Raw genomic sequence first — 14283 nt, forward strand, 5'->3', positions numbered from 1 at the left:
TGCAAAGCTAAGCCCCAGTTCTTCAAACCTCGCTTTCTACCTTTTGCATTGACACTTCCAGAGCCCTTTCTCTTTAAGCCCATGGGCTACCAACTGCCATTACCTTTGCCCGAGAAAGTGTTGGAACCAGCACCAGCCTCCAGGCCGTCCTACAGGAGGACAGTGTCCTGAAATCATGTTCACCTTCTAAGAATGCAGGAAGACATGAGAACCCTCACCTGAGCAAGAAACCTCCTGCTTGTGTGCTTGGGGCTTTGTTTTTGCTTTTTGGAATCAAGAGCTCTTCAGAGTACCTTCCATTCTACAGGAAGTACAAATATTTAAAGTGGTTTTTATTGATATCAGAAAGAGAGGAAAATAGCATGGAGATCAAGCACAAAAATAACCAAGAAAAAAAGCCGGGTTTTTCACAGTCATATGTCAGATGCACCCCTGCCACTTCCTGTGGTGTAAAGGAAACTGGATTCTGTGCTCCGTCCTTTGGAGCCACACCTTTGCTTTTTGTTCTTTTTTTGAGATAGCGCCACTGGGTAGCCCAGGCTGGCCTCAAACTTGCCATCTTTCTCTTCAGGGTCCCAAGTGGCTCTGCTTTTGCTCCTAAAGCCTTTCCGAGGTTCTAGTTCCCGTGTAACACTATGAAGCTTCTTCCTTCCCGAGTGAGGGTCGAGCCCCAGTATGTGTCCTCTCCACCCCGTGGGAAAGGAAGACCACGTTGCTATCAGTGACATCCTTTGCGTGCTCCAAAATATCACTTGTGCCAGTTAATTCAACCAATACTTACCTCACAGACGTAAAATTCCTCTTTCTCAGCCACCACTGTGTTCTTTGAGAGGAAGCTGCCTGCGAAATGAACTTGTAGAGTTCTGAGTTAAGGGTCTGGAAGGAAAGGAGGAGACAGAATGAGGATGCTATGTCTCTAAGGGACAACAAATAGCCTTAAGGACTGCTCCTCCTCCACTCCCACCATCCCCCCTTCCCCCCCATTCTTCCTGTGCCACCCAGGCCCAGGGTGGGAGAGAAGAGGCTGGGTGGGAGCTGCAAGGAGTAAAAACTAATGAGGGAGTGAGAATGACAGGAGGAAAGGGCTTAGGGTGGGAGGCGGAGGGTAGGCAGAATTCCCATGGTCACCAGGTTCTTTTGCAAGTATATGTTGAAGTCAGGCTGTCCTTACCAGGATGGTAATAACCAGCTCTATTTATTTTGTATTTTCCCAGATCAATGAACTGAGCCATGTTCAAATCCCTGTCATGTTGATGCCTGATGACTTCAAAGCCTACTCAAAGATAAAGGTGGATAACCACCTCTTTAACAAGTAAGTGCCAGTGCAACCTCCCAAGACTACCCTGGCTAGGCAGATAGGACAGTTTGTGACTTTCTGTTATCACACATTATTTTTCAAAGGGTGGGAGGAAAGTTTTGCTGGTGAAGTTAGTCCTGTGATAAACACAGCCATCTGTCACATTGGGAGAAGCAGCAGCAGGCCTCTGGGATAATAGCCCTTTGCCACATGACATATTGTTCCCTGTGAGTATCTCACACATTAGAAGCGATATCCTCATTGCTAGTTAAATTTTCAGAGATGTAAATTACTTGGATTGTTGGAGCAGTTAGGGTTTTCTGCTCTTGTATACAAAACTTTAAAATACAGTGGCTCTATGAATAGAAATAACTACACTGTAAAATAATAAATATAATTAAGATGTACTATCATAAAATATAACTGGATGCCATGTTTGGGTGTTGATGTTCTTCATGTGAATGGGTACCTTTGATGTTATTATAGAAAGCAAATTACATAGTAATCAGTTCATCCAAAAGCTGGAGATACAGTACTATGGCCCTTCCTTCAAAGGGCTCACAGCCAGGACAGTAGCTGGAAACTGACACACACACATCGCTGTCATTCCTGTACAAAGCATAATAACAGAGGGCTGTACACAATTTGAATTCATCATTCTCTGAGAGCACAAACGAGGGCAATTCAGTGTGATTGGGGGAGCCTTGGCGTAACCACCCATATCGAGAGAAGTGTGGGATTTCTGTCCTCCTTTTCTCTCTGTTGTAGTACTAGGCGTCGAACCAAGGGACTGGTGCATGCTAGGCTAGTGCTCTACCACTGAGCTACACCCCAGCCCTCCATGCACTGTGTTCTGATGGGAACTTGTGAGTTCCCAGAGGTTGACTTTGTGAATGTATACAGTGAGGGTGTGACCACTCATAGGTCATGAGAGGAAGGTTTTCATTGTAGGTGTGGGGGAGAGAACAGCCAGAGATATTGGGAAGAGTCCAGAGCAGGGAGAAACTGGTACACTGAACATGGTCAGCAGCCGGGCTGGGCCGTGAGAGGGAGGAGAGGGAGAGAGGAAGAGTGAGACATACAAAGACAGCACCAAAAGAGAGGTTTGGACAAAAAAAGAGGTCCAAGAAAGAAGCAAGAGTGAGGGGGCCAAGTGAGTGCATAGCCAAAATGGCAGGATTACCCAGAGGCTGGGGGAGGGAGTCCATGAGCTGAGACAGTTAGAATAGGGGTTGGAGTAAGAAGAGCTGAGAGGAGCTGCGCCTACTGAGTGAGCCCGGGGTCTAGTATGGGCTTTGGTGTGCACCAAAATGGCACCACAGTTAGCCATTTGGACTGAGTTTCCTTTGACGCTGACAGTGAGGAAGTGTGTCCTGGGAGTGGGTCAAGCCTTGTCCGACAGCTGCTTCCGCACTGAGATTGCTTGCCCTTCTTTACTGCCATTTTCTCCACTTTCCTCTCTGTGCTTCCATCTTCCCTCCCCGCCCCTGTTCTTAGAGAATGGCTGGTGTATGTGGCCAGGATTAAGGGGTAACACAATTCCATGTGAGACAGACAGCATTTTTAATCTGCCTTCTCTGTTCGTCAGATATGGTTGGGTGGTACCGGGTTCTGTGGAGTCAGCCATGCTTGCTGTGGGCAGTGAATGCTTCGTTTCGCTGCTCCACATGGATCCAGGTGGGGCACAGGGAAGCCTGCCAACCCCAAGCCTGTCTGAGCCTCATTCTGCAATGTGCCCATTGCAGGGAGAACATGCCGAGCCATTTCAAATTCAAGGAGTACTGCCCGATGGTCTTCCGGAATCTTCGGGAGAGGTTTGGGATCGACGACCAAGACTTCCAGGTGAGTGCTTTCTTGAGATGGCTTTGCTCTGTCACACAGGACCTGTTTCTGTCCTCACGAGTGTGCTTTGCATGTAGTTTCAGTGTTCATTCTGAAGGTAGGCTTGCCGTAAGCTAAGTGCTCTCTGTGTATGGTTTGATTTCAATGAGATGCTGTAGGGAAAGAAATAGACCTTCCATGGGAGGAGCAGAGAGTTGGGCAAGAACGCTCACTTCTAGATGCGTGTTTCTGCCAGCTACGCTGTCTTCTGGTTTCTGGGGTCAGTGTGTCATCACCCTTGCAAGTGTGTGCGTGTGTGTGTTAAGTCCGTGTCTTTATCGTTTGCCAGAGGCCACTTAGGAATCCCAGGCGTTGTGTTCTTGCTCACTTGGTGGCTTGCAAGTGGGCGAACTCTCTGTGTCCTGCCACAGTGTTGTCATCCTACTGTGCTGCGTCTCACCATGCTGTACTGTAGGGCGGCCACAACCCTCTCATCACCGGCAGGAAACTACTGACTCTCACAGTTCCAGTGCACCCTCCTCCTTCCTCTCCATGCACCAGCGGGCTCTCAGTTCTCCTTCTGTATTTGTGCGGTCTCCATTGTGAGTTTGAAATGTGACACAATGGCTTATGTGTCTGCTGCTCCCTGATCAGCTTCCTAAAGGAAGGCCTGCTTTCTTAGTTCTTTCACGTTGCTGGGTAAGACGCCATGACCCAGGTAACATATAAAAGAAGTGTTTATTTGGGGCTTACGGTTTTAGAGGTTGAACCCATGGCTGTCAGGGAGGGGAGCATGGTGGCTTGCAGGCATGGTGTTAGAGCAGTGGCCGAGGTTTAGTTACATCTTGAGATACAAGGATGAAGCGGAGAGAGCTAGCTGGAAATGGTGTGGGCTTTTGAAATTCAAAGCCTGCCCCTCAAGACATACCTCCTCCTAATCTTTCCCAAACAGTTCCACCAACTGGTAAACCAAATATTCAAATATATGAGCCTGTGGGGGCCACTCTCATTTCAAACCACCACACCTGCAGGGGGTTCACCAAGCACTGTATAGACAGTGGATCAGTAACTACTAAGAATTTTTTGCTGTTGTTTGCTTTTTTCAAAGCGGAAAGCTGAGTACTAACTTTTTTGTTTTGTTTTGTTTTTTATTTGTCTGTTTTTCAAGACAGGGTTTCTCTGTGTAACTCTGGCTGTCCTGGAAATGACTCTATAGACCAGGCTGGCCTTGAACAAACCAAGATTGCTTGCCTCTGCCTCCCGAGTGCTAGTATTAAAGGCGTGTGCCACCAGTGCCTGTCTGACTTTTTTAAGTCTTCTCAGATGAATAAACACTTTCCCTAACTCACCCTAAAGTTAAAGCCTGCATCAAGTGCCATATTGCCACCCCAAGCGACCTTCCAAGTTCAATGTTGGCACAGCTTGCGCTATGCTTTCCCTTGAAGAATGGGCTCATGCAGGCAAGCTGTGCTTATGTAGCCTACCTTCCTAAAGATTAGCTCCCACCCCCCACCCACCTTTCTTACATGTTTCTAAGAATTTCTTCTGTGCTTCATCAGGCATGAGACCTTGCTCCACTTTGAAAAGGCAGTACTGCCTAGATGAGCAGTAGGGGCGTAGACTCCACAGGTGCTCAGGTTCTGAGCTGAAGGTCTGGGTACCAAGCGCAGGCTGAGGGGTAGAGGATACCGCATGCGGATTCTGGGGGCTTCTCTAACTAGCTCTGACGTCAGCACCCAGGTTTGGACCTCATTGATAAAACAGAAGCATAGTTCACAACTATGGGCAGTGTCTAAGGTTGAAAGAGTTGCTTCTACGGAATGATTACAGGAGTGGAAAAAAGAGGTTTATGTGAAATAAAAAGGGATAATTTCATATGGCTTGAGAGCTGCTTTTGCATGTGAGCAGGCTGTGCGTTCTCCGGCATCTTAGAGAAAGCTCTGCCTGACCCTGCAGCCATCCATCTCCTGTCTCGCACCTTTCCGAGTTCAGGGCTGAGGTGGCTTGGTCAACAATGAGCCTGTTACAGAGGACCTCGTGGAAAAGCACATTAGTGGGTGGAGACAGGCAGATCTTGGGAGCTCACTGGCCAGCCAGGCTAGTTAAGTCAGTGAGAAACCCTTTCTCGCAGGTGGAAGGCAGTAGAGGAAGATACTTAGACTACGTCACCTCCAAACAAGTGCGGCCACGCTTCCATGCACACACAGAGAACAGCAGTAATAGTTACAAAAACAGTTGCATTGGTGCCCAGACGCAGAGTTTTGAGGGCTCCTCTACAGAATCTTCATCTGTTCCCTGATTCAGTACAGAATTGCAGTCTTTATATTTCTCCCCATCCATTCTTGAAGAGACTGAAAATGGTCCCATTATTTCCGGATTCTATGTTGTGACAGTTAAAAGTGGTTTTTAAAGTTTCCTAAACTTGACAGTTTTGCTGCTAAAATACTATAGCACCACTCTGTCCCCCCCAAAATACCACTATATAAGTTCATATTTAAGTATGTACCAATCACTGCATATAGACTTGGAGAGGGAATGGAGCAAGTGGAGGGTGATTCACCAGTTACTAATTGGCAAGTCTGTTGAGCACCGAGCGGGAGACCAGAGTGGAGGGCGTTGGAGTGAGTGTAATTAATCATCGGAGCACCTCTTTTCCTCCATTCTGCCTGCTGCTTTGGGCATGTAAATTGTTGCTTTCTCTTTGACAGCTGTATCTCTATTTAAAATGCTTTCCAGTAAGTGTTCAGATGGCCTTCAGAAAACCAGAGGTGGACATTTTTCTCTTCAGGCCTACATTTTCCCAGGGCCCTTATGTTTGAAAGCCTAGTCAGGGGTCTGGGTAGCTCAGTGGTAGAGCCTAGCGTGCACAGATTCATGGGTGCCATTTCAACACTGGAAAAGACTTTTTCTTCAAGACAGTGCCCCAGGTCTGAGTCGAAGACAGATGGTAAGACAATGCTGAGTCCTGTTTGTTGGCTAAATGGTCTCACACAAAGGAGAGTGGGTGTAACTGTCTGGCTCTCGCTTCTACCAGGTGGGCTCCCGTGTAAGGCCGTGAAGGGAGCCCACCAACTCAGCCACCACCCCGCCTATGTAGCAGAAGACGGCAGTTGGCACACGGGCACCAAACAACTGTGTACCCTACCTTTCTTGAAGGCAGCTTTGTGAAGGCTGTGTATTGAAAGGTGACATCTAAGCTATGGCTAGAGAACACGCTGAGCACGTGTGAAGCCTTGCTCGCTTCCCTTGTCCCAAAAGCAAAAAGAAAAGTAAAGCAGATGGGATCTTTTTCTGATACGAGCCTATCCACGTGTGCCTGGTGTACCCTTATGGTGTGACAGGAAACCGGGCTCCCGTCACCCTTTCTGAGGCACTGGCTTGCTAATGGGGAGTAGCTGTTTTCTGGCTGTGTTTGTTTTCTGACGTGCTTGTCTTTTAGACAGGTGACCTTAAATCAGTGTGGCAGTAAGGACCAGTACCATCTGATTAATCTTGTATTGGTGCCTTTCTGTTAACTCAAATGGATGCCTGTCACACCTTGGTTCTCAGTGTTGTTTACTGGAGGCCACTATGATAAGGCAGGAGGTGATTAGCCAGACAAGCTGAGCTCTATCTGTGAACTTAAACATCCTAAATGAGATTGAAGATTGCCCCTCACAGCCAGTAAACATTTGTGTCTTTGCTCTGGTTTTTATTTCATGGGTGCATGGGGTGTCTTTAACTTTTTTTTCTTGTTTGCTGTTAAAGACAAAACAGTTTCATGATGGTGTACTTATCACTAAGTACAATACCACCCATGATAGTAATTCTCTGTGCCTGTGACAGAATTCCTGAGAGAAATAACTTAAAAAGAAGAATCTCCTTGGGTTCATGGTTTCAGAAGTTAGAAGCCCAGGGGTAAGGCAGAGTACCATGGTTCTAGAAGCATGTGATAGAGAAAGCAGCTGGCCTCCTGACAGGCAGGGAGCAAAGCGAGAAGAAAAGGCTAGGGGGGGGGGAGAGGGAAGGAGTCGCTTCAAAGGTACACCCCTAAAGACCTTTTCATCAGCTAGTTCCAGCCTCCTAGCTTCTGTCGACATCCAGTAATGCCATTGGATCAGGAGTTCATCTGTGGATTAACCTACCCATTAGCTTAGAGCTCACACAAGCTCCACCAGCTGGGCACCAAGCCTTCAACACATGAGCCTTGGGATGTTTCATACCTAAAGCCTACACCCAGCTAACATACATGTGCAAACGTGTGTGTATGTGTGTGTATGTGTGTGTGTGTGTGTGTGTGTGTGTGTGTGGTGATTTCAGATTCAAGCTGAGTTTAGTGTCTTCATATTTTTTAAAATGTGATATGCTCAGACAGAGTTATATTTTTCTGATCATTGTTAGTCCATGTGGTCTGCTGTCCCTGCTTTCTTTCTAGATGCTTTTAAAGATGGCTGCTCCTATTGAGGGCGCACTGATACCTCTTCTATGTTGCTAATAGCTCAAGCCCCGGCCTTTTCATTCTGACTTTTCTCAAGCTTATTGACTCTGTGTCTATCTATTTGTGCTACTGTAATCCAGACTCTGTGATGAACATTCCGGATACCTTCCCTACCTCCTAAGTGCTGGGAATGCAGCCATGCTCAGGTTTATGTGCTCAGGGTGGAACTCGGAGCTTCCTGCTGGTTACGCCAGCACTCCACCAACTCAGCTACATGTTTGATGGCCAAAGCCTAAACATTCTTGGGAATATCAACAAAAGAGTAAAGCGGTCACTGTTTTTGAACACACTAGATTCTCTAGTAAATGCTAAGGAGATGTTTCATTGGCCTTGAGAGAATCTGCAGCCCTCTTGCCGGCCTTGCAGAATATCAGGCCCTCTGCAGACAGTCCTGAAAGAGCAGGTGGAGGCTTCAGTTTGCTTGTGAGCATCCAGAAAGGCTGGCCGGCCAGAACTGAGAAGTGGTGCAATGAAGCCTGCACCTCTCGACCTAAACCCAGGGCACAGGTGAGACTGAGCCCACTTGTTCACTGTGTTGGCTAACCCCGGGCTTTGTTCCCCGACTGCACCTCCTGAATTAGATCCCTCAGTAGTCACATTTGGTGCCCTTTCTTCTTCGTAGCTGCAACAGAATTCTAATTTTAAAAATAATTCATTTTAAAAGCTAATGTTTTAAACGCCTAATGATTTTGTTTTAAGTTTCAAGCTCTAAGCTGAAGACCTTCCCAGCACACCAAACTTTAGAGAGTAAGGGATCCTGCCAATACATCTGGGATGCCTACTCTGTCAAATGAAGATGTTTTCAGTGCAGATTTCTCAAGCTGGCTTAAAGCTATGTGAAGGAAGGAACTGTGGTCTTTCTTATAATGCCTTCCCTCCCAGGATACCATTGAGAGCTCTGGAAGTGGCGGGGGGGGGGGGTGTCAGGGGCATTTGTGTGGTGCAAAACAACTGGACAGAGAAAGAACAGAGGGAATCACAGATGGGGAAATCACCTGACACAGGAGGGTGAGGCGACAGCTCTGAAGACCTCACCCTTATTCTGCAGCCAATAAGCAGCTCTCTGGATTTTGTTCAGGGAAGGAGAGCTGTTCTGAAGTCTGCTTTTGTTTGTGTGTGTGAGGGTGTGTGTGTGTGTGTGTGTGTGTGTGTGTGTGTGTGTGTGTGTAAGGTTTAACTGCATATGTGCATGTATCTTTTCATGTATGAATGCCTGCAGAAGCCAGAAATTGATGTCTGGTTTGTCTCCTCTCCCTCTCTTTCATTTTCCCCTTCCTCTCTCCCTCTCTCCATCCCCACCTCTCTTTTTCTTTCTTTTTTGTTTTTTTCCAGACACAGTTTCTCTGTATATCCTTGGCTGTCCTGGACTCCCTTTGTAGACCAGGCTGGCCTCAAATTCATAGAGATCTACCTGTCTCTGCCACCTAAGTGCTAGGATTAAAGGCGTGCGCCACCGCACCAGTCTTGGTTTCTTTCTTAATCGCTATGTATTTTATACAGGGTATCTTAGTCACTCAAGAGCCCACTGGTTGCCCTGGAAACCTCTTCTCTGTCTCTTGAATGCTGAGAATATGATGGGCTACAGTACCCACCTGGCTTTGTGTGGATGTCTGTAAGTCCTAGCTTGGATGGCAAGTACTTTATCTACTGAGCCATTTGCCAGACTCTGAAGTCTGGGATTGGAAATGGTAATCATTTTAAAAAATAATTTATTTAATTTCATTCTCTGTGCATTGGTATGAAGGTGTCAGAATCCCTGGAACTGGAGTTATAGATAGTTGTGAGTGGCCATGTGGGTGCTAGGAATTTTACCCTGGTCCTTTGAAAGAGCAGACAGTGCTCTTAACTACTGAGCCATCTTTCCAGCCCCAGTAAATAATTTTTAAAAGGTTTATTTTATTTACATGTATGGATGAATGACACACGGGTGTGGGTACCCACAGAGGCCAGAAGAGGGCATCAGATGCCTTAATGCTGGAGTTAATAAGCGTTAATGCTATGAGTGGGAAGATGAGCAGCCCTGTGAAGCACTGAGCCATCTCTCCAGGCTTCCCCTCCCCCATATTCACCTTTTTAAGATAGTGCAATGATTACACAGAGAACGTCTACAAGAAAGATAAGAAAATAAGCCCAGTGTGTACAGAGGACTGAGTCACTCGTAGCTGACAGAGAGAGGACAGTGTAACAGAACTTTCAGAGTCAAACAGAAACATCAAGGCCAGGAGTCAGTGAACGCAAATAAAGGCACTTAAAGAGGAGCTGGGCCCTTCAGCAGCCGAGAGAGCGGGCCATAGGGGTTGCAGGGAAGTTTGGAGATTCGTGCAAGAGAAGGGACAGTTTGGAGACCATGAGGTGCCCAGAGGAGACTGTTGACCACTAAATTGAGCACTCTGGGTGGGACTCGGTAGGCATCTGCAGGAGAGGCCCGGCCCCGGAAGTGTGGGCACAGGAGAGTGCGTGTGGGCATCTTCAGGGTTCTGTCTCTTGACAGCCATACTGGCAGCATCCCCACCCTGCTTGCTCTGTGTGCTGTTTCTGCTCGTGTGTCTTCTTCACTGCGTGGTTGGCTTTGCCCAGCTGGCTCCCCGTCCTGTGCATGGAAGCACACAGGTGTCAGAATAAGTGCACCCCACAGCCGAGCCCCATCTGATTTCAGGGTTGTCTTTCTCTCCTGTCTGAGAGCTGAGATGACTCCCCGCCCCTCCGCCTCCGCCTCCTGGCCCAGGTTTCCTGCCCTGAATCTGCTGGGGCTGCATCTCCCTGCACTCAAGGCCTCAGCCCTGGGTGTAAGGAAAACACAATATTTGCTTTTCATGAGCCGTGGAGACTGGTGTCTGGTCCTTTCTATCTCCAGCATCAAGTGCTACCCAGGGAGTTGAAAAGGCTGTTCTCACAGTGTTCTGTGAAGCTCTTGCACTGGCACTCTCTCGTTTCCCTTTATTGCTGTCTTTCTCTTTTCCCACAGTTGTTTCATTATTGATAAGCATTAAATGTGTTTTGCTACCCCTAAAACGAAAGCCATTGTGTACTTACGATCATAGCTCTGACTTCCTTTGAAATTTCCTAGGAGCTTAACATGGAGCTTTGAACACAGTACGCATTTAATGGCTCCTGATGATGATATTCAAGCTCTCGTGTTGGTCTTTAATGGCCTGATGATGTCAGAAGACCACCTGTGCTCTCTCCCAGAATGGAGCCTGTCTGAGCCATGATCACACTTCTCTCATAGGCTATGTGATTTGAGGCATGTATTCATAATCTTGAGCCTGGCTTCTAGGCTTTAGGTCTAGAAACAGGTAGCCCAGCATTTCCTGGGAGTTTGTAGGTCAGGATGAGCCTTGTGTCTTCCATGACTGATGCTATGGCCAAGTTCACCCACCTTAGTGGGCCTCAGTTTCCTTATCTGTGATAAGATTCTCTCAGCTAAGCTCTAAGTCTGAGATCTGGTGGTGTTTGAAGCTGGCATGCCCCCTCCAGGCTCGTGGTTGAATGTAGTGCTCGTCATTGGTAGAAGTGGGTCACAGAAGCAGAGCTTGTTCCACTTCACTCTGCTTCCTAGCTGTCATATTGTCCACACACTCTTCTGCTACCAGGATGTCCTGCCCAAGCCACTGCGGCCAACCAATATAGGCTAAGCCCTTCTGAGCCATGAGCCCAAATAAACCCGTTCCCAGTGACTGAAAGAGTAACTAATGAAGGGTCTTAGATATAATGTTGCTAGAGTCCCCTAGGAAGCCATTGGCTTTGCCACATTTGAGCTTGGGAGAATTGCTTTTCCAGGTGTTCTTCCTTTTGACTAATAGTTCTTCCTTAAGATCCAGCTATACCACTCCTAGGCATGTATCCAAAACACGCTCAAGTATACAACAAGGACATTTGCTCAACCATGTTTGTAGCAGCTTTATTTGTAATAGCTAGAATCTCCATACAACCCAGATGCCCCTCAGTTGAAGAATGGATACAGAAATTGTGCTACATTTACACAGTGGAATACTACTCAGCAATAAAAACAAGGAAATCATGAAATTTGCAGGCAAATGGTAGGTTCTAGAAAAGATCATCCTGAGTGAGGTGTCCCAGAAGCAGAAAGACACGCATGGTATATACTCACTCATAAGTGGATATTAGACATACAATATAGGATAATCATACTAAAATCTGTACACCTAAAGAAGCTAAGCAAGAAGGAGGACCCTGGGTAGGATGATCAATCCTCACTCAGAAGGGCAAACAAGATGGACATCGGAAGAGAGAGAAAACAGGGAACAGGACAGGAGCCTACCACAGAGGGCCTCTGAAGGAGTCTACCCAGCAAGGTATCAAAGAAGATGCTGAGACTCATAGCCAAACTTTGGGCAGCATGCAGGGAATCTTATGAAAGAAGGGGGAGATGAAAAACCTGGAGGGGATAGGAGCTCCACAAGGAGAGCAACAGAACCAAAAAATCTGGGCACAGACTGATACTCCAACCAAGGACCATGCATGGAGATATCCTGGAACCCCTGCACGGATGTAGCCCATGGCAGCTCAGTCTCCAAGTGGGTTTCCTAGTAAGGGGAACAGGGGCTGTCTCTGACATGAACTCAGTAGCTGGCTCTTTGATCACCTCCCCAATGGGGGAGCAGCCTTACCAGGCCACAGAGGAAGACAATGCAGCAGTCCTGATGAGATCTGATAGGCTAGGGTCAGATAGAAGAGGAAGAGGACCTCCCTTATCAATGGACTAGGGGAGGGACGTGGGAAGAGACGAAGGAGGAGGCTGTAGCGGGGATACAAACTGAATAGACTGTAATTTATTTTTAAAAATTTCATATGTAAGTTAAAAAATCTGCATTTATTTGTTTTGTTTGTATATTATGATAAGGAGTGGGCTGAGGTGCCAGAGCACACAAACTGAAGCATACAAATATCAGAGGTGTCAGTGTCAACGAGCGTGTAAGTATCCGAGGACAGCCTTGGTTCTTCCATATTGTGAATCCTGGGGATCTGGCTCAGGTCCCCAGGCTTGGTGGCAAGCACCTTTACCCACTGAGCCATCCTGCTGGCCCTTCATATGCAACTTTTGCCATAACGAACAAGCCAGACTACAAAAGTATATGCAAATATGAGATTAGGTCAAGAGAATCAAGTGTGAAAAATACTTGGTATTTTCAGAAAAGGTACTGAGGGATGTATCGGTTACTGATACAGGATGTTTCATGAGAACTCTAAAGGCTTGGTGATTGGAATGAGCTAATTAAATTGACCTTTATGATTTTTTGCCTTTTGGAGGCTCTGCTAATCCTGGGCCCCCCACTGTGGAAGAAAACATCTTCAGTGCCCATTGCTAGGGGAAGGTGGGAAAGCCAGCACCCTTAATCCTTTCCTGAAGAAGGAGGATTGTAAATTTCCGATTATAAATGCAAGAAGGCCATCTAAGGGGGAGCTGCTCTCCTTATCTTGCTTTATTTCCTGTTGAGGGCCGTGGAATACCAGAGCTTCAAACACAGCTGCTGAGGCTTGAGACAGGATATCCGATGTCTCTGGAAAAATGAGCTTAAATCTCCAAACTGTACAGTTGGTTATAAAAGGGACGAAATTGTTGGGTAGTTTTATCTCCACATCCCCGTCAGCTTGGTTTTAGAACGTCAGCTTTTGTCTAAATGTCCATTTTAGCCTCAGCTACCCAGCAAGCTCGGGCACCTTAGAGGCAACATCTGCTGCTTATGATATGTCCCCTGCACTTATGGCTTGTTACTGAAATGAGCAGAGGTCACTTGTCGTGCCCCCTTGCTCAGTGTGGGTTAGCCTGGGGTCTGCAGCTTGTACACCTGCACAGTCAGTCAGTGGCCTCATGCCTGTGTTTGGGGTCTTGAAAAAAAATATGTGGGGGTCAATTGCAATACCTTTGTACTATGCAAAATGTCCAGACCTGGCAAAGCTACCACAACAGGAAGCCCTCGGATGAGGGGAATGGAGAAAGGAGTACAGCAGAATGGGGTGGACTGCAAGACATGTTCTGAGGGGGACGTGACTGTGGCTGCCTGGCTTTGTGAGCATACAGAGCCTCCTGAGTTGTGCGCTTTAGGTGAACTGGTGTAGTTTCTAAGTAAAAACCACTGAAAAGGAGTGTGTAGGAGCTGGCAGGATGGCTCAGTGGATAAAGGCACCTGGTGCCAAGACTGGTGGTCTAAGTTTAATTTCTAAAACCCACACGATAGAAAAGAATGATTGCTACAGGGATCCTCTGACCCCTACACAGGGTCACAAACATACACATACATGCACAAGTAAGTATGTGTTTACTTTTAGAATAAAAGAATGTTTAGGGGCATAGAAGATGGAAAATGAAAGCATGAAGATCTGAACTCAGATCTCAAGCACTCACATGAAAACAACAGACATCAGTAACCCAAGTACTAGAAAGGAAGACATTGGGGTGGATGGCCCGGGAGCCTAGCTGAACTTGGTGAGCTCCAGGTTTCAGGAAAAGACTTCCTCAAAAACAGAGGCCTAGACCAAGACACCAAGCCTCAAGTTCTGGCCTGCATCCATGTATACACATGCATACACACACATAAAATTTCTTTTCAGAAAAGAAATTTATAGCTTGAAATTGGTTTTTTTTATTTTCCTTCTTTCTTTCTCTTTCTTCTCCCATGTTTTCTGAGACAGGATTTCTCTGTGTAGCCTTGGCTATCCTGGAACT

The 14283-nt window shown here is 46.9% G+C and overlaps 1 protein-coding gene across 7 annotated transcripts in view; it reads left to right on the plus strand.

The window, feature by feature from the left end:
• The window catches only part of Pip4k2a (phosphatidylinositol-5-phosphate 4-kinase type 2 alpha), a 156552-nt gene that overhangs the window by 88902 nt on the left and 53367 nt on the right, over positions 1 to 14283 (plus strand). For all 7 annotated transcript variants that reach the window (XR_009587715.1, XR_009587714.1, XM_060372751.1 and 4 more), the window contains exons 2-3: positions 1215 to 1312; positions 3043 to 3139. Coding sequence is in view for 5 of the 7 variants with exons in the window: in XM_060372751.1 (XP_060228734.1) it covers positions 1215 to 1312; positions 3043 to 3139 (195 nt within the window). In the remaining 2 variants the exon portion in view is untranslated. The remainder of the gene's footprint in view (positions 1 to 1214; positions 1313 to 3042; positions 3140 to 14283) is intronic.

Source organism: Meriones unguiculatus, chromosome 19 (assembly GCF_030254825.1).
Source record: "Meriones unguiculatus strain TT.TT164.6M chromosome 19, Bangor_MerUng_6.1, whole genome shotgun sequence".
Lineage (NCBI taxonomy): Eukaryota > Metazoa > Chordata > Mammalia > Rodentia > Muridae > Meriones > Meriones unguiculatus.